The sequence below is a fragment of the Anomaloglossus baeobatrachus genome, chromosome 8 (assembly GCF_048569485.1).
Source record: "Anomaloglossus baeobatrachus isolate aAnoBae1 chromosome 8, aAnoBae1.hap1, whole genome shotgun sequence".
Lineage (NCBI taxonomy): Eukaryota > Metazoa > Chordata > Amphibia > Anura > Aromobatidae > Anomaloglossus > Anomaloglossus baeobatrachus.
In genome coordinates this window covers 194,277,240-194,300,226 of record NC_134360.1, presented here as the reverse complement: position 1 = coordinate 194,300,226, position 22,987 = coordinate 194,277,240, and the positions used below count along the sequence as shown (strand labels likewise).

At 46.8% G+C, this 22,987-nt stretch overlaps 1 protein-coding gene across 1 annotated transcript in view; it reads right to left on the bottom strand.

The window, feature by feature from the left end:
* MTF2 (metal response element binding transcription factor 2) overlaps positions 1-22,987 on the bottom strand; it is a 121,212-nt gene that overhangs the window by 37,866 nt on the left and 60,359 nt on the right. The window contains exons 6-10 of the mRNA XM_075322337.1: positions 21,466-21,614; positions 18,766-18,861; positions 13,400-13,468; positions 3,757-3,880; positions 418-485 (exon numbers count right to left, since the gene is read on the bottom strand). Coding sequence (XP_075178452.1) covers positions 418-485; positions 3,757-3,880; positions 13,400-13,468; positions 18,766-18,861; positions 21,466-21,614 — 506 coding nt within the window. The remainder of the gene's footprint in view (positions 1-417; positions 486-3,756; positions 3,881-13,399; positions 13,469-18,765; positions 18,862-21,465; positions 21,615-22,987) is intronic.

The window sequence follows — 22,987 nt, the reverse complement described above, 5'->3', positions numbered from 1 at the left end:
TTAGAGAGTGTAGGTACTATCCCAACTGGGTACACCTTGGCGTTGGTGGGATAGCTTTATGCTTTTTTTGATCAAAAACAGTGTTTACTAAGTACCCTATGTTTATATGCACTATGCTTTTATTTACTTACAGCAGGGTATTTTTTCACAACTTTTCCCTTGGTTTCTCTGTCTTATGGCCAGTGTGAACATGAGCTCACAAGCTCCATGTATACCATCTCATACTCCAGCTCACTTTTTTGTTTTTATCTAGGCAATACATGTACTAATCACAAATAAATCTATAGAAAGTTAGCCTCTGAATGCAGACAAAGTGATCACTGACTGATATTGAACATGGTGGGGGAATTAAAAAATTATTATTGAAATTTCAGATTTAGAAAAAAAAAAAAATAGACAAAAAACCCAAAAACTTACATAGTCTTATTCTCGTTTAATGCATCCAGAATATGTTCATACCGTTCAGCCTTGGGTGTGTCTGCCAACTGGAAGAAAGAAACACAATGAGCTGGCCCTGCATGAAAGGGTCTCCATAAGGAATAGCACTTTCTGGCATTTAGAGGACTTGTCTCCTGCATTTTTCACCTGCTTTCTCCTCTGCAGGTTGCTCTTGTTATTGTTACAGTTAATCTACTGTATTTTTCGCTTTATAAGACGCACCTGATTATAAGACACACCCCCAAATTTTGTGAAGGAATAGAGAATTTTTTAATAAATGGGGTCCGTCTTATAATGCCAGTGTCCGTCTAACAAATAATATAGGGTATATGTCCCTCATAGCCCCCTCATCCTAAAATTAGCCCCCTTAATCTGGATATGGCCACCTTATATTGAACACGTCCCCCAGTGATGCCACATTTCCCCTATGGCTGGCACACGGCCACTGTGGCAGGCAGACAGGGCCACTGTGGCAGGCAGACAGGGCCACTGTGGCAGGCAGACAGGGCCACTGTGGCAGGCAGACAGGGCCACTGTGGCAGGCAGACAGGGCCACTGTGGCAGGCAGACAGGGCCACTGTGGCAGGCAGACAGGGCCACTGTGGCAGGCAGACAGGGCCACTGTGGCAGGCAGACAGGGCCACTGTGGCAGGCAGACAGGGCCACTGTGGCAGGCAGACAGGGCCACTGTGGCAGGCAGACAGGGCCACTGTGGCAGGCAGACAGGGCCACTGTGGCAGGCAGACAGGGCCACTGTGGCAGGCAGACAGGGCCACTGTGGCAGGCAGACAGGGCCACTGTGGCAGGCAGACAGGGCCACTGTGGCAGGCAGACAGGGCCACTGTGGCAGGCAGACAGGGCCACTGTGGCAGGCAGACAGGGCCACTGTGGCAGGCAGACAGGGCCACTGTGGCAGGCAGACAGGGCCACTGTGGCAGGCAGACAGGGCCACTGTGGCAGGCAGACAGGGCCACTGTGGCAGGCAGACAGGGCCACTGTGGCAGGCAGACAGGGCCACTGTGGCAGGCACACATCACTCTGTTACATAATCGCCCCCATGTTGCTGCTTTTAGTATAATAAACTCTTTACCTTCTGCAGCACAGTCCTGTCTCGTGTGTCCCTCCTCGGGGTTGAACTCCTGTCTCCTGCACTTCCTACTTCCTAGTTCTAGTGGAGGTCATGTGATGGGACAGCAGAGAGAGATATCTCTGCATGCCTAATCACAGCCAGCAGGAGGGAGACGGCCAGACACTGGAGGAGGTGAGTAAAGTTTATTATTTTACTATGGGCAGCATAGTTAGGCCATATCTAACACAGGGGGAGGGGGGATCCTGTGAGATCAAAGGTAAGCACAGGCAGATAATATGCACAGCTCCCCCAGCTTGATGCAGTTTCAGCACCACGCTTCTGATGGACAGCGGCTGTGCATATTATATGAGCGGGAGCAGGAGATCAAACGCTGCCGCTCCCAGCCCCAAGCAGTCCCCAGCACCGCTCCAGAGCGGCCCTTACCTCCACTGGACTCTGTGTATATATATGTGTGTGATATATATATATATATATATATATATATAATATATATATAATATAAATATAATATAATATAATATATATATTCACGCCCCCTCCCGTATATTTGGATTATAAGACGCACCCCCTACTTTCCCCCAAAATTTGGGGGAACAAAAGTGCGTCTTATAAAGCGAAAAATACAGTAATTTGTGGAAACTACCTCCTATGATTTCTCCCATACACAGTAACAGAGATCTGTTCTTGTCTTTTTAGTAGACGTTCAGAAGTAGCAAGATTATGTAAAACAATCTACAGCAGCATGGGAGAGATTACACAGCCGTACTGAGCACTGTAGCTGTGAATCTAGCACTGGTATAAAGTAACATCACTCACTAAACGCAGCAAGTAAAAGAAGAAAACTGCACGCTTGGGATCGTCGTCATCGTACAGATCAGGAGAATCCTAATGCCAGGTCATTTTTAAAACAAACTGTACACTGTAAAAACTATTCCCAAAAACAAAATGTAAAAAAAAAAAAAACACGCTTTTTCCCCACAATTTCGTTAAGATTTTTTATTTTTTTTTTCACGTTCTACTTGCATTACGGGGTAAAATGAATTATGCCATTCTAAAGTACAATTAGTTCCGCATATGTCTTTGTGGACAGAAAAATAAAAAAATAAAAAAAGCAAAAATGGAAATTGGCTGCATTGTGATGGATTAAAGCATGCTCGTAGTATTGATTTCTGTAGTTACTGAAATGACGATGACCATTTAAAGAATACCAACGTAAGGGCAACTTAGCCAGTCATTATCTTTTAGAGAAGTGACAGTGTACAATGGAGGTACCTAATGAGCGAGACGTGGCTACACCGCCATAACAAAGGGAGGCACGGTGACTCAGTGGTTAGCACTGCAGTCTTGCAGCGCTGGGGTCCTGGGTTCAAATCCCACCAAGGACATCATCTGCAAGGAGTTTGTATGTTCTCCCCGTGTTTGCGTGGGTTTCCTCCGGGTACTCCGGTTTCCTCTCACACTCCAAAAACATACTCACAGGGAACCTAGATTGTGAGCCCCAATGGGGACAGTGTTGCCAATGTATGTAAAGCGGTGTGGAATTAACAGAGCTATATAAATGAATAAATATATTATAACAAAGGCATAACAATACAAACGCAGACATTGGCTATAATCACTTGTGACCTCCTGACACTACACTGGGTGCCAAATCCGTCCACAGCAGGGTTTTCAGAAGTCAAAATTTGACTTGGGCGTCATTCAAACTAATAGTAGCCTAGCATAATGTGCAGAAATAACCATTTTGAGAGTTTTATAGTGTCATTCAGCACTTGTTCTGGAAATCAGAGAACCCATGACTGCATGGTATACAGATATCCCTGACCTATATAGGTTAGGGGGAGTAGGCAGGCTCTCTATACAGGCTGTACATTTTCACCTTCCACCATTATTCATTAATGGTGGGAAGTCGATTCATCCTCAGCAAGTTCAATTAGAAGACAAAATGTCTATATAGCGTTATATTTGTAGCCTAGAGAGTATATACAATGCTTAAAGTTGTTTTACAACCTTAATTTTACACCCCCAATCTTAACCTTGGATTGATAAGAAAATTTGGGTAATTACCCATTTAACCTGTATTACTACTCAGCAAGTGGCAACTGCATGCAAAATATATTGGAGGGATCTGGAAGAGAACTACTCGCTGTAACAAGTCCTCAATAAGAACTGCTGAACGTGAAGTGATTTGCAATCAGTTCCTTCAGTAAAATACTTGACGTACGTACCTCGCCAGGATGTAATAGATCCCAATTTTCATTTATATATGTGATGAGTTCAAGTTCTGAATCAAAGTACTTCTTCTTATGAATAACACTTAAGTTGTATAGGCAGAGGTGTGCTATGTCTACCCTAGGAATCAAAAAGACAAAAAAAACATCAAGCACTGCTTTCAACATAGCCATAACCTCAGATTTTAGTAAATTTGTTGGGAAAAAAAGCAAAGCTCTGAAGAAAAAGGAAAAAAAAAAAAGAAGAAGTAGGTGACAAGGGAGATTAAAAGGCTTTTGCTACCGGATCTGAGAGATGCATGATATAGGGGCAGAGACCTGGATTCCTCTGATGTGTTAGTTTTCTGCTGGATATCATTTTGATAAAATTACTTATCTGCTGCAGATCTAAATGCTGAGCCCTGTAAAACTCCGCTCATACCACTGCATAGGCAGAAAGCTAATCAGTAGTTGCGGCAGGGTTATACAGGGCTCATGAATATTAAAGACTACGCAGAGCGCGTCTGAAACTGACAATGAGCACCCAGAAAAGGCTGCGGGAATGGTAAGTGCGCACACGTGTGATTCTGAAGGAGCAGACGGGGGACGTCGCTCAAGTGGGCGTGATACTATGGATTCACAAGAGCGACGTCCTCCCCGTCTGCTCCTTCAGAATCACACGTGTGCGCACTTACCATTCCCGCAGCCTTTTCTGGGTGCTCATTGTCAGTTTAAGACGCACTCTGCGCATGGTCAGAAGAGTCTGACCATGCGCAGTGCGCATCTGAAGCTGGCGAGTGAACACTCGGAAAAGGCTGCGGGAATGGTAAGTGCAAACATGCGCGTGATTCTGAAGGAGCAGACGGGGCGATGCGATGCCCAAGGGGCAACGAGCTCTGCTATTTACATAGGGAATATGGAAGTAATAAAGCGTTTTTTATTACTTTCATATTACACAATTTTACAACACAGAGATGGGTAGGGAGGTGTAATTAGGGCACACGTGTCTGCTGATAGGTCAGAACGCATATTGAGACAGGTTCCCTTTAAGTGGCTGTACAAGTACAGAAATAAGGAGTTTTTTTGTATTCATGAGTTGTGACAACCCAGGCACCAAAAAAAACAAAAACAAAACAAAGAAGGGAATTTTGTTACTTACCGTAAATTCCTTTTCTTCTAGCTCCTATTGGGAGACCCAGACGATTGGGTGTATAGCACTGCCTCCGGAGGCCACACAAAGCAATTACACTAAAAAGTGTAAGGCCCCTCCCCTTCTGGCTATACACCCCCAGTGGGATCACTGGCTCACCAGTTTTAGTGCAAAAGCAAGAAGGAGGAAAGCCAATAACTGGTTTAAACAAATTCACTCCGAAGTAACCTCGGAGAACTGAAAACCATTCAACATGAACAACATGTGTACCCGAAAAACAACCAAAAATCCCGAAGGACAACAGGGCGGGTGCTGGGTCTCCCAATAGGAGCTAGAAGAAAAGGAATTTACGGTAAGTAACAAAATTCCCTTCTTCTTCGGCGCTCCATTGGGAGACCCAGACGATTGGGACGTCCAAAAGCTGTCCCTGGGTGGGTAAAGAAATACCTCATGTTAGAGCTGCAAAGACAGCCCTCCCCTACGGGGAGGCAACTGCCGCCTGCAGGACTCTTCTACCTAGGCTGGCGTCCGCCGAAGCATAGGTATGCACCTGATAATGTTTGGTGAAAGTGTGCAGACTCGACCAGGTAGCTGCCTGGCACACCTGTTGAGCCGTAGCCTGGTGACGCAATGCCCAGGACGCACCCACGGCTCTGGTAGAATGGGCCTTCAGCCCTGATGGAACCGGAAGCCCAGCAGAACGGTAGGCCTCAAGAATTGGTTCTTTGATCCATCGAGCCAGGGTGGCCTTAGAAGCCTGCGACCCCTTGCGCTTACCAGCGACAAGGACAAAGAGTGCATCAGAGCGGCGCAGGGGCGCCGTGCGAGAAATGTAGATTCTGAGTGCTCTCACCAGATCTAACAAATGTAAATCCTTTTCATACCGGTGAACCGGATGAGGACAAAAGGAAGGTAAGGAGATATCCTGATTAATATGAAACGAGGATACTACCTTAGGGAGAAACTCCTGAATGGGGCGCAGCACTACCTTGTCCTGGTGGACCACCAGGAAGGGAGCCTTGGATGACAGCGCTGCTAGCTCAGACACTCTCCGAAGAGACGTGATCGCTACCAGAAAGGCCACTTTCTGTGATAGTCGAGAGAGTGAAACATCCGTCAGAGACTCGAAAGGCGGCTTCTGGAGAGCAACTAGTACCCTGTTCAGATCCCATGGATCTAACGGCCGCTCGTACGGGGGGACGATATGACAAACCCCCTGCAGGAACGTGCGTACCTGCGGACGTCGTGCTAGACGCTTCTGAAAAAACACCAATAGCGCCGAGACTTGCCCTTTAAGGGAGCCGAGCGACAAGCCCTTTTCCAACCCAGATTGCAGGAAGGAAAGAAAAGTAGGCAATGCCAATGGCCAGGGGGACACTCCTTGTACAGAGCACCAGTAAAAGAAAATCTTCCACTTCCGTGGTAGATCTTAGCAGACGTGGGCTTCATAGCCTGTCTCATGGTGGCAACGACCCCTTGGGATAATCCTGAGGACACTAGGATCTAGGACGCAATGGCCACACAGTAGGTTCAGGGCCGTAGAATTCAGATGGAAAAACGGCCCTTGGGACAGTAAGTCTGGCCGGTCTGGTAGTGCCCACGGTTGACCGACCGTGAGATGCCTGTCGCCAGAGCTCTTTGATCGTCATGAAAACCGGGACCTTGCTGTTGTGCCGATTCGTGAAACCCGTCCGGGTGCAGAGACCATTCTCCTGCGTCCACGCCCTGGTGACTGAGGAAGTCTGCTTCCCAGTTTTCTACGCCCGGGATGTGAACTGCGGATATGGTGTATGCTCTGTCTTCCACCCCTAGCAGAATCCGGCGGACTTCCTGGGAGGCTCGCCGACAGCGTAGTCCGCCTTGGTGGTTGATGTATGCCACCGCTATGGATTGTCCGACTGAATTCGGATCTGTTTGCCTTCCAGCCACTGCAGGAAGTCTTGCAGGGCAATATACACTGCCCAGAGCTCCAGACAATTGATCTGAAGAGTGGACTCCTCTGAAGAGAGTCCTTGATCGTCTGAGAAAGGGGGACGTTCCTGTGTAGGGACATCGACTTCCCCTCCCATTAGCGAAGAATGTTCTATTGAAGTGGACGCAGATGAAACTGCGTGAAAGGGACTGCCTCTGGATGAGGTGTCTCCTTGAAGGAGAGACTGCACCCCCGTCTGTAGTGACCGCTGTTTGTCCAGTGGAAGCTTCACCATCGCTGAGAGAGTGTGAAACCCCAAGCTAAGATATGCCAGCGATTGGGTTTAACTTTGAAAAGTTGAGGACCCACCCGAAACTCTGGGAAGTCTCCAGCGCCATGTTCAGGCTGTGTTGGCATGCCTCTTAAAAGAGTGCCTTGACAAGTAGATGGTCTAAGTAAGGGATCACAGGGTGACCCTGAGAGTGCGGGAGTGGTCCCACTGCTGCCATGAACTTGGTGAAAACCCGTGGGGCTGTCGCCAGACCGAAGGGTAGGGCTACGAACCGAAGATGCTCGTCTTCAATAACGAATCGTAGCAAACGCCGGTGCTCTGGAGCAATCGGCACGTGGAGATAAGCATCCTGATGTCTATTGATGCTAGGAAATCTCCTTGAGACATTGAGGCAATGACGGAGCGGAGGGATTCCATCCGGAACCGCCTGGTTTTCACGTGCTTGTTGAGCAGTTTAAGGTCCAGAACGGAAGGAGTCGTCCTATCTTGTCACCCCGACCAGATCGGAGTAAAAAGTGTCTTGTTCCTGAGGAGGAACCGGGATTACGACTCCTACTGCCTGCAGAAGAGCCTCGGCTCGGCCGGTGAGGAAGTTTTTGCGACAAACTGTCTCTCACCCACCGGCCATTGACCTGTGGCAGTTAAATGTCGCTAAAGCGGGGGAGTCTGCCACCGACCGCGGACGTGGAGAGAGAGGGCAGAAAGTCATGAGGAAACCGCCTTGGTAGCGGTTCCTCCGGCTGCCTTCTCCGGGCGTGATTGAGCCCGCCAGGAACCTGCGCCCCTCTGAGCCTTTTGAGTCCTGTTGGACGAGGGCAATTGGGACGTGCCCGAGCCTGGGAAGGACCGAAACCTCGACTGTCCCTTCTCCTGATGGGTCTTGTTTGATAGCTGGGGTAAGGAAGAATCCGTACCCTTGGACAGTTGAATGATTTAATCCAACCGCTCACGAAACAGTCTGTCACCAGATAAAGGCAATCTGGTTAAGCACTTTTGTGGAAGCAGCATCTGCTCCAATCCCTTAACACTAGGAGCGTAACAACACGGAGTTGGCGGACGCCACTGACGTACGGCTCGTAGAGTCCAGGACAGCATAAACAGCTTGAGTCGCAATGCCGACATTGCGAGGTGAAGGACGCTACTGCGGCCAAGATGTACATGTGACCGCGTCCCTCTGCGCAATACTAGCTGAAACAGCTTGGAGTGCCTCTATGGCTGCGAATGCCGGGGCAACCGACCCGCCGATAGCTTCATAGACAGATTGCAACTAGAGGGCTGTCTGTCAATGGCATCTTTAAGTGAAGTCCCATCTTCCACTGCAACTATAGATCTAGCCGCAAGCCTGGAGATTGGGGGATCCACCCTCGGAGCGCGTGAGCACGTCAGGGGGGAAGAGACAACGCGTATCCTCAATACGGTTGAAGAAACGCTTATCGGGATAAGCGTGGTGTTCCTGGACTGCTTCTCTGGAGTCAGAGTGACCAGAAAAGTACTCAATATACGCTTGAGATACCGAAATAGGGATTTCTTCTGCTGTGAAGCTGACCCCTCCACTGGAGGAGTTGAGGGAGAAATACCCAACCTTCCATTGATGGACGCTATAAGATTATTCACTATAGCGTCACCATCCGGTGTATCCGGATTGAGAGCGGTCTCAGGATCAGAGTCCTGAACAGCTACGTCTGCATCATCATACAGAGAGTACTGTGATGAAGTCGAGGGCCGTTCTTAGGGAGCTCGCTTAGGTCGTCTGGGACTGTTGTCCGTGTCAGAGCATGCACTCTGGGACGCATGGGACCCTCCTGGAGCCATGATTTGTTTCGAAATCAGGGTGGCCAGGGGCATTGAATCAACATTGCCCAAGGTCTGTCTGGACTGCAAAGTCTGTAAGATGTTAGTCATAGTCACAGACAATATATCAGCGGAAACTGCAACTCCGTCCCTGTCCCTGGACAGGGATCACAGGTGGTTCTTTTGGCCACCTGTAGCAGAGACCCCGTTGAGTAATTGCACACACTGGGGGTCCTGGAACAGTATCGCATGCAGTACAAGCAGCATAGAAAGCCTGTGCCTTGGCACCCATGCTTTTTTTTTTTTTTTTTTATTTTTGCTGTTGCTGTCTAGCCATCTAGGAGCATTAGCCAAGAATAGCGACCGTACAGTGCAATGTATAGCATACAAGCATGAAGTACAATAAACACTTCAGCACATGCAGTACAAGGAGCATAGAAAGCCTGTGCCTTGGCACCTTTGCTATTCTGCTGCCGTTGTCTAGTTATTCAGGAGCATTAGCCAAGAAAAGCGACATACAGTGAATGTATAGCATACAAGCATGAAAATAACCACTGCAGCACATGCAATCCAAGCAGCATTGAAAGCTTGTGCCTTAGCACCCTTGCTTTTCTGCTGCTGTTGTCTAGTCATCAAGGAGCATTAGCCAAGAATAGCGACATGCAGTGAATGTACAAGCATGAAAATAAACTCTGCAGTACATGCAATCCAAGCAGCATTGAAAGCTTGTGCCTTAGCACCATTGCTGTTTGCTGCCGCTGTCTAGCCATCTAGGCGGGTAGACAGCCAAGCAGGGCTGTGGAGTCGGTAAGCCAAACCTTCGACTCCGACTCCTCAAATTCTCTTGCACCGACTCAGACTCAGACTCAGACTCAGACTCAGACTCAGACTCAGACTCAGACTCAGACTCAGACTCAGACTCAGACTCAGACTCAGACTCAGACTCAGACTCAGACTCAGACTCAGACTCAGACTCAGACTCAGACTCAGACTCAGACTCAGACTCAGACTCAGACTCAGACTCAGACTCAGACTCAGACTCAGACTCAGACTCAGACTCAGACTCAGACTCAGACTCAGACTCAGACTCAGACTCAGACTCAGACTCAGACTCAGACTCAGACTCAGACTCAGACTCAGACTCAGACTCAGACTCAGACTCAGACTCAGACTCAGACTCAGACTCAGACTCAGACTCAGACTCAGACTCAGACTCCTACATATATTGCTTAGTTAGGTGAAAAATTTATTGTAGTACATGAATATGTGTATGTGAACATCAGACATTTAATAATTTTTATGATACGATAATCAAGATATTTGGATAGAACATAAAATATATTTATTGGAATACAACTTTAGAACACAAAAAACTGTAATAAATTGTAAATATGTAATACACTATGTAATATACAGTAGATTACATATATATCTTGTGTGTGTATATACACTGTGTGTATATATATATATATATATATATATATATATATATATATATATTACATATTTACAATTTATTAGTTTTTTGTGTTCTAAAGTTGTATTCCAATAAATATTTTATGTTCTATCCAAATATCTTGATTATTGTATCATAAAAACAATTAAATGTCTGATGTTCACATTGTACTACAATAAATTTTTCACTTAAATATAAGCATTATACTAAATATTATTTAGTAAAATATTCAGCACATTCTGCATTGCACTCCTGTCCCCAATTTATTATATATTTTAAGAGTCGGAGTCGGTGCATTTTATACCGACTCCGACTCCACCAAAATGAGCTCCGACTCCGACTCCACGACTCCGACTCCACAGCCCTGCAGCCAAGAATAGCCCTTACAGTGCAATGTAAGGCATACAAGCATAAAGGACACATGACACTGCAACACATGCAAGACAAGCAGCATATAGAGTCTGTGCTTTAGCACCCCTGATCTTTTGCTGCTGTTTCTAGGTCTGCATCCTGAATAGCGACCGTACAAAAAGACAACAGGACACTTCGGCATTAGTGGGTCAGCACTTTAGTTGCCGCTTACCGCCCGCACAAAAGCGGGTGTGTGGCGCCGGAATCCTGTGCTGGTAGTCAGCGCTTGTCTCAGTTTTCCCGCTCTGCGTGCCGGAATGGCTGCCGGCGTCCAGAGGAGAGGGGCGGGCCGAGGGCGTGCCCGAGACAAGAGCGGGAACCCGGCGCCCACTGTGTCTAGTGAAGGGGGCTGGAGAATGCAAATAAGGCTCCAGCCCTCGGCGCTGCTATAGAACAGCGTCTCTCCCTTTCCCTGAGTGACAGGGTGGGGGCGGGAACGAAGCGGCGCTAGGCCGCAAAAGCCGGGGACTAAAGTTAGAGGCGCCGCCGCCGTAAAAGCGCGGCCGGCGCGTCCCCGGTGCACTACAAGTCGCAGCTGCGCCGCCGCTCCAGGGGCGGTCGGCGCGGCGGTCCCCACACGTAAAGTCCCCCAGTAATCTGCAGGGACTATAAGCCCAGCGCACAGCGCTACAGTCCCCGGCGCACTAGCACACCCAGCAAGCCTGGAGTGTGCGTGGCCTGCCATACGGGGACACAGAGTACCTGAAAGTTGCAGGGCCTTGTCCCTGAACGGCACTCCCGCTCCACATCCAGCAGGTTCTATGGGTCTGTGGATGGAGCCCGGCCTCAGGGCTTGGTGGCCGGAAAGATCCCACTTCCTCAGAGCCCCTCAGGGGGATGGGGAAGGAAAACAGCATGTGGGCTCCAGCCTCCGTACCAGCAATAGGTACCTCAACCTTACAAACCGCAAGTGGGGTGAGAAGGGAGCATGCTGGGGGCCCTAGTATGGGCCCTCTTTTCTTCCATCCGACATAGTCAGCAGCTACTGCTGACTAAACAGTGGAGCTTATGCATGGATGTCTGACCTCCTTCGCACAAAGCAGAAAACTGGTGAGCCAGTGATCCCACTGGGGGTGTATAGCCAGAAGGGGAGGGGCCTTACACTTTTTAGTGTAATTGCTTTGTGTGGCCTCCGGAGGCAGTGCTATACACCCAATCGTCTGGGTCTCCCAATGGAGCGCCGAAGAAAGATAGTTTCTTCAGAAAAGGCGAAGGTAGAGAAACAAATCCATTCACATGATACTAGTACACACAACATCAACCTGGCTAAATCAAAAGACAAGCTGGGGATGCTGACAGGTAGGAGGCAGTTCACAGGCCTCCTGCCCAGCGGCCATGGAATATTGGCCTGATGGATGAACAAGTACAAGTCATCAATTTTTCTTGCATGTGGTGAGAAGGGATAATATTAGAATCACAGGGGGTCTCATTGCTGGATGCCTCTAACAATCCCGAGAACTCTTAAAAAGGTCTTAAAAAAAAAAAAAAGGATATTCAGAAGTTAGAATCGGTTCAAAGGCAGCAACTAGATTATTGTAAGGAATGGAAGGCCTCCTATATGATTAGGGTGGAAAGGTTGGATTTGTTTAGATTGGGGGGGGGGGGGGGGGGGGAAGACGTCTTCATATGCATGTTCAATATAAAAGGACTGGCACATGACTTATTCCTTCCAAAGACATTAAGGACCAGGGGGCACTCACTGCGAGTGCAAGAAAAGCGATTCCAGCAGCTAAATAGGAAAGGGTTCTTTACAGTTAGAGCAGTCAGACTGTGGAATGCCGACCACAAGAGGTAGAAATGGCAGACACTATAACAGCTTTTAAAAATAAGGGCTGGATGATTTCCTCAGTACACACAACATTGTTGGTTATAAATGATTTTAGTGACAAAATGTATAATTGGTGGAAGGCGGCTGAACTAGATGGACCTTGGGCTTTTTCCAATCTATGTAACTGGTTAATATTCTAGAATGTACACTAAGCTCACCATTCCCTTCATTTGTGTCAAAAACAGCGTTTCATGCCTTGCCTTTACTTAAAAAAAATAAATAAATAATTAACAAGTCCAACAAGGGGACTCAATCATATCGGTAAGTGATTAGAGAAAAGGAGAATCATGTTACGTGCGCCAAAATTAAGCTTCAATATGGTGTAACTTCGTTGACCAAAGTAAAATACCTAATATATGGCATAAACAGTCTAGACAGTTTAAAAATGCGCCAAATAATACAGCTTGAGCAGCTATGGTAAATGTAGCAGATTTTACAACTGTCTAGTCAAAGCTGCAGTGTCTAAAGTTAGTTCGCTTTATGGACGGCTCAGTGGTTAGCACTGCAGTCTTGCAGCGCTGGGGTTCTGGGTTCAAATCCCACCAAGGACAACATCTGCAAAGAGTTTGTATGTTCTCCCCGTGTTTGCGTGGGTTTACTCCGGGTTCTCCGGTTTGCTCCCACACTCCAAAGACATACAGATAGGGACTCTAGATTGTGAGCCCCAATGGGGACAGTGCTGTTAATGTATGTAAAGCGCTGTGGAATTAATAGCGCTATATAAAAATGAATACATATTATATATATAATTATTTTATAAAATCAGCCCAATTGCCTCTGATCTGGGGAATACACACGGGAGCGTCACGTAATAGACTTACCATCGTAAAGATAAACGTTTGAGGTATTCTGGTCCAGAATTGCAGACTGAACAAGTAAACGTATAAAACCTGTAGAAGGGAGGGTGGGAACAGAGCTCAGCCTTTATACACTTCATATTTCACATAAAAATACTTAATATAAAAAGCACCTCACACCGATATAGTAATATTACAATAGGATTGTGTAATATGTACCCTTCTTTCAAACTCAATCTTCTAAAGGTCGAGTGATCAAAGTATAAAGAAAATATAAAGGATATATGGATATAAAAGAAAACATCACCAAAAATTGCCATAATTACTTTTAGTCACTTTTTGGTGTGATTTAGTTGTCAAGCTTACATTCTAGAAATATTACTTATGTAGGGACATCTAGTGGCCAAGTAAGCTGCACTGCCGACTGGTCCAAACACAAAGCTCCTCATCTTATAGCCCATTGTCACATGTAAAAACCCCTTAAAGTGGTTGTGCAGTGCCTCATTATAGGACATTTGTTATATTAACTGTTTCATCTTGCACCTGTTCACACTTGTCTTGTTCTTAGAGCCGCTGGTCAGTTTTTTGATATTCATAGGACAGAGCAATAATGAGGTTTTGCGCTGTGTGATGCACCCACCGGATGGATGGGTGCAGGATACCTGCCACCTACCTAACAACCTTTGGCTTCGGCAGACGTTCTACCCACAAAGCAGGAGCATTTCTCAACGCTGGATGCAAACATGAAAAGCATTGTCTAGATGATTTCAGGACTTAACCTCTTCAGGACTGGCCTACTTGGACCCTTAGAATCAAGCTATTTAGTTTTTACGTTGTTGCGTTCCAAGAAAGCAACTGATTTTTCCTTTAATACTCATATATGTGTTTGGTTTTTTTGCCGGATAACTACTTTTTATGGCATCATGTTGTGAAATTCATCACTTGCAAAAGACATTATAAATAGACCGTTTGAGGCTGAAAAAGCTTATTGATCTATAGCTTTAGAAAATATCAGCGAGACTGTAAGGCTAAGTTAACACAGGGAATCTTTTGGTGCGTTTTTGAGGTCACAAAGATGCACCTAAATGCATGCATTTCCTTCCCTTAGCAAAGTCTATTAGATTTCGATTTTGCTGACCACACTGGGCATGGTTTTTTGGCTGCGTTTTTGAAGATGCAGCATGTCAATTCTTGTTGCGTTTTTCCAGCGTTTTTGAGCCCTTCCAGTCAATAGATTTGACTTAAACGTGTTGGGTAAAACGCAATGCGTTTTTCGATGCATTTTTGCAGCGGTGCGTTTTTGGTGCGCTTTTTGGGACAAAAGCGCTGTATCTTTGTGGTAAACAAAAGATGCCGCGTGTGAACATACCCTAAGGCTGTGTGCACACGTTGCATATATTCTGTAACCAAATCTGTATCTCCTGGAAGGAAAAACGCGCGTTTTGCCTCAATTTGCCACATTTTTCCCACATTGCTTTCTAAGGGGAAGATGCAGCTAAGGCTGGTTTCACACTACGTTTATTTAACATCCGTCCTTAACGTTATTTTAGCGGAAATACGGATCCTGCTTTTACAGCAAAAAACGTATGCAAACGCATCTGTTATTTTGCAGGATCCTGTCACTGGATGTTTAGGGGCGGGCATTGGAGTCATGTGATCGGGAGTGAGGGGAACTAGACTGGGAGCCGGCTTCTGACAGCTGCAGACGCTGGTAACCAAGGTAAACATCGGGCTTGGATACCCGATATTTATCTTGGTTACGAGTGTCTGCAGCTGCTAGGAGCAGGGCTGCCTGCACACGTAACCAACGTAAACATCGGGTAACTAAGAGAAGTGGTTAATCGATATTTACCTTGGTTACGAGTGTCCGCAGCTCTCAGGTGGGGGAGAGAGAGGAAGGGGAGGAAGGGGGAAAGACAGAGATAGAGATAGAGAGGGTGAGGGAGGGAAGAGGAGAGAGAGACAGATCACGAGAGACTGGTTCTGGGCATGCTCAGTACTTTCTGGGCATGCTCAGTACAAAAGCAGGATCCTGTCTATCAGCACGCCAGCGTTCACCTGCGTTTGCGTGCTGTTTAGTCAGGATCCGGTGACATGCAGTATTTGGACGCAGCTCAAAAACGCTACAAGTAGCGTTTTTGAAAGATGTTAAAAAACTGCAAGTCGCTGGATCCTCACTATAACGCACGCAAACGCAGGTGAACGCATGTTAACGCGAGTCCATTGCAAATGCATTGAAATGAAAACGCATTTGCACTGGATCCGCTTTTCCGCTAAAAAAACGTTATGGACGGATGTTAAATAAACGTAGTGTGAAACCAGCCTAAAAAGGAAGAAATAATTGACATTGGGTACATTTTTTCTGCAACAAAATCTGCAAGGAAAAAAATTCCTGAACCTGTGCACAGCACTTCATGATTCTGATAGACTGTGTTGGCATAAGGATATCCTTGCAGATATGTCGACAAGAAAAAAACATGGCAAAACGTGCACCGTGCACACACAGCCTTAGGGTTGTGTTTAAAAGGAACCTGACAGAACCACGAGCAGTTCTGGGTGCATATTGCTAACCCTGCCTCAGGGTATGTACCCACGATCAGGTCCTGACCTGCAGGGCCACAAGTCTCCTTTACAGGAAACCGCAGCTGCTCGTACCCACGCTAAGAGGGCTGACTAGTCTGGGCATAGAACGCCCTTGGGACTAGTCCCCGCGCTCATTAGCATAAAATAAAAGCTCTTTCCAGCATCCATATCAGCGCTTTTTGGCAGCACCGCAGATGTTTAGCCATTCATCCGCCTCTGTAGAAAAGAAGAACAGGGTTCTGTCCTCATAGATGACCCGGAGCCGGGCGGGAAAGGCCATAGAGTATGAAATCTACAGCTCCCTTAGGCGCTTCTTAATATGGACAAATGTAGCTCTAGTTTTCTGCAAGGCAGCTGAAAAATCCGGGAATACAGAGAAAGTCCCATTGTTATAGGCGATTGGCATTTTTTGTCGCGCCGCTCCAAAAAATGCATCTCTGCCCCGGCTGCTTAAAATGAGAGCAAGGAATGGTGGCAGAGGGGCTCCAGGTGGTGGTGGTCAGGCTGGGACCCTATGTGCCCTCTCCACAGCAAATGCAGGAGACAGCTTAGCATCAGGGAGCATCTCATGGATTTTACACTTAGAAAAACAGTTTGAAGGTAGTATATCAATTAGTTACACCCAAGGCTACCTCAATTAGTAGATCTAAAACCAATTTTTAATTAAATAGATTATAACAATTTAGAATTCCACCTGTGAAATGTGACACACAAAAAATCCCAGGACCATGATACAGCCTCAATGGTATTCACCTACGGAACACAACGGTTGTTCCAATTTTATATCACTCTTATGGGATTCAAAAGTTATAAAGATCTCCAAATGACCCTCCTTCTCTCTTTCCTCTACCTGCCAATGGAGATATAACCAAGGTTACACGCACCCTAACGGTAAAAAGGTGCCCCCATTGCTCGGCGGCTTTCCCTCCTATGATATCCCTATGCTCCCTTCTTATCGGGTAGTCTAAGGGGCTATACCATCAAATAGTGAGGGAATATAGAAAATAGTATACACTTATCTGAGATAATTCAGGTCAAAAATTCGTTAGCGTTTATGTCTCCCTTGAGGTGAAGGTGTCCCGGCTTTCATGGTCCTCAACCCAATACTATAAAATCACAAAGTCTCGACGCGTTTCTCCCCATTACATCCACTGGGGTTCATCAGGAGACGATATTTAATAAGGGGCCCAATCGCCAGAGAGTTTTCAGGGGGCTACTTGTTCTGCAGCACGCACCTCTCCATGCAGATGTATCGCATCTCATGGAGCCATGATTCTGCAAATACACAGGGGTCCCACCCTCTCCGCGTGCTCCGGTAGGCCTAGAATGTGCAAGTTATTGCGGCGCAACCTGTTCTCCAGTCTCAGAGCCCACAAATCAGCTGCCTTTTCCAGGGAGGCAAGCTTCTCGGATACTGGAGCTACCTTGTCCTCCAACACAGACACTGGATTCAGTCTCCTTCACCTGCTCCCGGAGGCTGTGCAGGTCCAGACAGAGGAGGCCCACATCCATCTTCACCTCATCAATCTTACCGGTGAGGGACGCAGTAGGATCATGTATGGCAGACAGGAGCTGCGCCGAGACCTGCTTCAAGGTGGGATCCTGCTCCTCGCAACTCTCCTCCATAGCCACCGCTCCCCTAAGCTCTCCCTTACACCGGTTAGAGCAGGGAATCCCGCGCCATTTTGGCTGGTAGGCCGCACAAACTCCCGGAGCTTCTCTGCTTCCTTCAGTACATTGCCGGGCTCTGTATGCTCCCCGGGACAAGGGAAGTCCAATAGAAGTGCTGGGTGCCCGATTTCGGCAGGATTAAAGGCAGCAAACTGTGTTAGGAAGCGGAGCCTCTCCTAGATGCAACTGCTCATGCTGGCTGCAATCCCCCTGATGAAATGATCATACCAGTATAGGATTGTGAAACGTATGCGTCGGGGTCTTCTCCAGGGGGACCTCTCTGCTGCTACTCACAGGCTGTGTGTGGACCATGGGTATGCCTTTCCTGCCTTAGGTTATTGCTGCCCATTGCCCTTTACTTTTTATGTCTGACCTGCTGGTCAGTGTGTCTGCAATCTGTCTTACATGATGCAATTTTTATATATACGTATATAATAATCAACTTACCATCTGTGCTATGTGTATTATGGGATGTGTCTGACACATACTCAGTGTGGGGCATTTATTTTGTGCACATGCTATGACTTTTGCCCATCTCTCTGTATTTGTAGTTACTACACCTCTGCCTCATCATGATTTTTTCATAGCACTCCATGTTTATATTGCCATCTCACAGTTGCTATTTGACACTGTACGTGTATGTTATACGTTTTTCATACACCACTTGTTATACACATGCCTCTGATTTTGCCGCTGATTCTCCTTTTGTGCCAGTCCTTTCTTGTATAATAAATATTATTTTGCATTACACTCTGCTTGTCCTCCCTGTTTTTCATAAGCCATGCCCAACTCCCCCCCTAGGATAAAAGATCTTTAGAAATACTTTTTCTAAACATCTCTATCTATGCTAGTGTATACAGGGACAGTTAGGCAAAGATTAGCAATATCCAGCCAGAACAGGCCATGGCTCTGGGAGCGTATTGCATCTGACAGGTTCCCTTTAATGAAACTTGTTGACCATTTCCCCCATGTTAGAAGTTAAAAAAAAAACGACTTGTGAATGCAGCTCTGAAGCAAATCAGCAGCACAATAAGATCAATCTTGAAATTATAACGATGCTTAATGGAATTTAGGTTGATACAAAAATAGCACAGAATGTTATATGGCAACACGCAATGGCTTTTCTCGTTCCTCACCTGTCACCGTAAAGCATAGGCTTCTGCAGGCATTGCACGCAGGCCTCGTGAAACCACTGTTTGCATTTGCTGCACTGCAGCATCTTTAAGTACCAGCTGGAAAGTAACAAAAAAAAGATATAAACCATATTAAATAATAAAAAACAGTACATCACCAATAAGGGAAGGACAGTTTACTGTGCCATTATTGAGTTCAATGTATGTCAGTAAGCTCCTGACCTCCCTTGGTTTTTCGAATAAAATGTTCTAAATCCACTGCAGCGAAAGGTTTAGCAACATTGTGGGGCTCAGGAGGGAGGGAAGCATTTGGATTTTGGAGAGCAGATTTTGCTGGATTTTTGGGGAAATCCATGGCACTTTTTCAAAGCCTTTGAGTTACCAGTAACGTGGCAGCCCCCAATATTTTCACTGACAGATGACGAACCTGAGAGGGGACTTGTTTTCTTAGGAGTTGAAGCGTTTATTGGGAACATTTTGGATTACATTTATGCTGTCCTCCACGCTGAGCATTTACTTTGGAGTTTACTTCGTAATCTTAGAATAAAACCCCGAAGAGTTCCATTCACTACACCGAGCCGGCAGAGTTACTCTGGACTCCACCTGGCCTCTCTTCAGTGGTGTCCATCTTTTCAGAAGTGCACAAAACTAAAGCAAGAAGGCCTGCGGAGACACCATCACATGTTTCTCAACGCTGGCAGGAAACTAGCCAGGTCTTTCACCGGGAAGGAACAACCACGGGAAGGGCAGTCTCCAGTCAAGGAGACCACCTATGCCAAACATGGTATCCATCCACAGACAGCCGTTTCGGGGTATTTGCCCCTCATCAGTGTGGAGTAGGAATCTGGCTAGTGGGACATTGCCTAGTAAAGGATGTTGATCTCCCTAAGGTCAACCATCCTTGCTCACATAGTCTTTTACTAGGCAATGTCCCACTAGCCAGATTCCTACTCCACACTGATGAGGGGCAAATACCCCGAAACGGCTGTCTGTGGATGGATACCATGTTTGGCATAGGTGGTCTCCTTGACTGGAGACTGCCCTTCCCGTGGTTGTTCCTTCCCGGTGAAAGACCTGGCTAGTTTCCTGCCAGCGTTGAGAAACATGTGATGGTGTCTCCGCAGGCCTTCTTGCTTTGAATATTTCCCAGGGGGCATTGCTCTAGAATCACTGCGTTGAGAAACACGTGATGGTGTCTCCGCAGTGGTGGATGTTGATCTCCCTAAGGTCAACCATCCTTGCTCACATAGTCCTTTACTAGGCAATGTCCCACTAGCCAGATTCCTACTCCACACTGATGAGGGGCAAATACCCCGAAACGGCTGTCTATGGATGGATACCATGTTTGGCATAGGTGGTCTCCTTGACTGGAGACTGCCCTTCCCGTGGTTGTTCCTTCCCGGTGAAAGACCTGGCTAGTTTCCTGCCAGCGTTGAGAAACATGTGATGGTGTCTCCGCAGGCCTTCTTGCTTTGAATATTTCCCAGGGGGCATTGCTCTAGAATCACTGCGTTGAGAAACACGTGATGGTGTCTCCGCAGTGGTGGATGTTGATCTCCCTAAGGTCAACCATCCTTGCTCACAGTCTTTTACTAGGCAATGTCCCACTAGCCAGATTCCTACTCCACACTGATGAGGGGCAAATACCCCGAAACGGCTGTCTGTGGATGGATACCATGTTTGGCATAGGTGGTCTCCTTGACTGGAGACTGCCCTTCCCGTGGTTGTTCCTTCCCGGTGAAAGACCTGGCTAGTTTCCTGCCAGCGTTGAGAAACATGTGATGGTGTCTCCGCAGGCCTTCTTGCTTTGAATATTTCCCAGGGGGCATTGCTCTAGAATCACTGCGTTGAGAAACACGTGATGGTGTCTCCGCAGTGGTGGATGTTGATCTCCCTAAGGTCAACCATCCTTGCTCACATAGTGCACAAAACTAAGGCTGACAGCATTTTTATGCACAACTAAAAAGCCGGACACCGCTGGATTGTAGGCCAGAGAGACCACAGTGTTTCCACCTGCCTCATTATAGTGAATGTTCTGTTGGGGTTCCACCTGAATACCGCATATCACAGATTTACAAGTAAACCCTGCTGCTGTAGGAGATAAGAGTAGAGCACAGGATAAATGTGAGCCGAGCCTTACTGCGATTTTTGGGAAGCAGATTAAAACTCAAGAGCAGGTCAAGAAGTTATTTTATGCCATTTACCGTGTGGTATAAGTGATCAGACTTATTTTTTGGGACGATCAAATTACAGTGATATGAGCTTTATATCGGCTATTATGCTTGGCATAAAAAAAAGAAAAAAAAAAAAAAGAAATTATAGTTAAAAACTTTCTGGAAAAAATGCTCAGGTTCCCCAATGACTTCCATTATACTCAAACGAATGCAGAGTACCAAAATGCTTGTTACGCTTACCGAGCAGTTCACTCATCACTACTGCTGAGCTCAGATTGTCTGCAGCACTTTTGATGAGAAACCAGCTCTGCAATCAATGAGCAGAAAATAGCAGCAGAAACAACTCACAACCAGGGGAGGTCAGTCAATTTATTAAAAAGAAAAATGGGGAACAGGGAAACTGCAGCCAGGGTACAGGGATTTCCTAAACTGGGAAAACCCTTTAATAAGCAGAACTACATAGATACATCTACTATGTAGATACATACATAAGTAGACATGCTTAGAATTGAATATTGTATGTACTCACTCTCCTGGCCCTCCACAGTAGCAGTAGCATTGCTGGACATTGGTCTTGTGACCTACGTCCCATTCTAAGTCTTCCACATTATAGGGCAGAGTTTGCTTCATGACTTGCAGGGCTTTGGCATTTGGTCCTTTTTTCAGTGCTCCTCCCCTCTGCAACAAAAAGCAAAAGAACACAGAAATTACCATATCTTAAGGACATGACAAGTATTTGAGAAATATACAGTAATGGAATGAAATAAGCAAAACTGGCCACTTTTGACCTGGTCACAGGTCCAGTATAGAGGCATCATCAAGAAGCCAATAAAGACTTACTAGAAAATACAGCAGTGCCAGTTCTGATATGTAGAGGCAAAAAAAAAAAAGCTCATGCTTCGGTGAGCTCAATAGCACCATATTAGTAAGTAATATTACAAACCATTGTGGGTGATTTGAGAACCCACATGGAGCAAACATATTAACACCTTAAAAACACGTCTTCACTTCAAGCTTCTTGTTAAAAGAGAATCTGTCACCAGTTTTTTGCCACCTAATCTGAGAACATTATAATATAGGGGCAGAGATCCTGATTCCAGCAATGTGTCACTTACTGGGCTGCTTAGTGTAGTTTTGATAAAATCACCGATTAATCAGCAGTAGCTCATCATTACAGGACCACTTGGCATGCTGCAGGTAGTCCAGCATATTCATGAGCTCTGTATAACTGCTAGATATGCAGCAAAGAAAACATTGATTTTATCAAAATGACAGCAAACAGCTCAGTAAGTGACAGATCGCTGGAATCAGGGTCTCTGTCTCTACATTATGCTCCTCTCAGATGGGGGAAGCAAAAACCTGGTGACAGATTCCCTTTAACCCCTTAACGACCTTTGACGTACTGAGTACGTCATGGTGACATGGTGCTAAACGACCCATGACGTACTCAGTACGTCATGGCGAAATCGCGGTCCCGGAGCCCCGGGGAGTGAAATTTGTTTACTTAAACGGTAGATTCGGGAAGGAGGGGACCTCTGCCTGACCTTAGGAGGGGTGGTGCCTCCTCCCCGAACCTACAGAGGCTGTGATTGGCTGACGAACGCCGCTCAGCCAATTACAGCCACTGTAATGTTCCAGCCATTGAAAATGGCTGGAACATTGAAATCCAGCCCTGATCAGTGCTGCTGTAGCACTTGCCATTGGCTGGAGCTGGGTGATCGATGCTTCACCCGCCCCCAGCTCTGATTGGAGAGACCGGTCTTGTGACCGCTCTCTCCAATCAATGTGGATCTGCGGCTTGTGACCGTCCCCGGAAGCCGAGGAGAGCGGTAAGTTGCTGTCCCCGCCGCCCGCCCCTGTCCCCGATCGCCCCGCCGCTGCTCCCGATCCACCGCTGTCCCCGCCGCTGTCTCCGATCGCCCCGGCGCCATGCTCCCGCTCCACCGCTGTCCCCGGCGCCATGCTCCCGCTCCACCGCTGTCCCCGGTGCCATGCTCCCCACTCCACCGCTGTCCCCGGCGCCATGCTCCCCACTCCACCGCTGTCCCCGC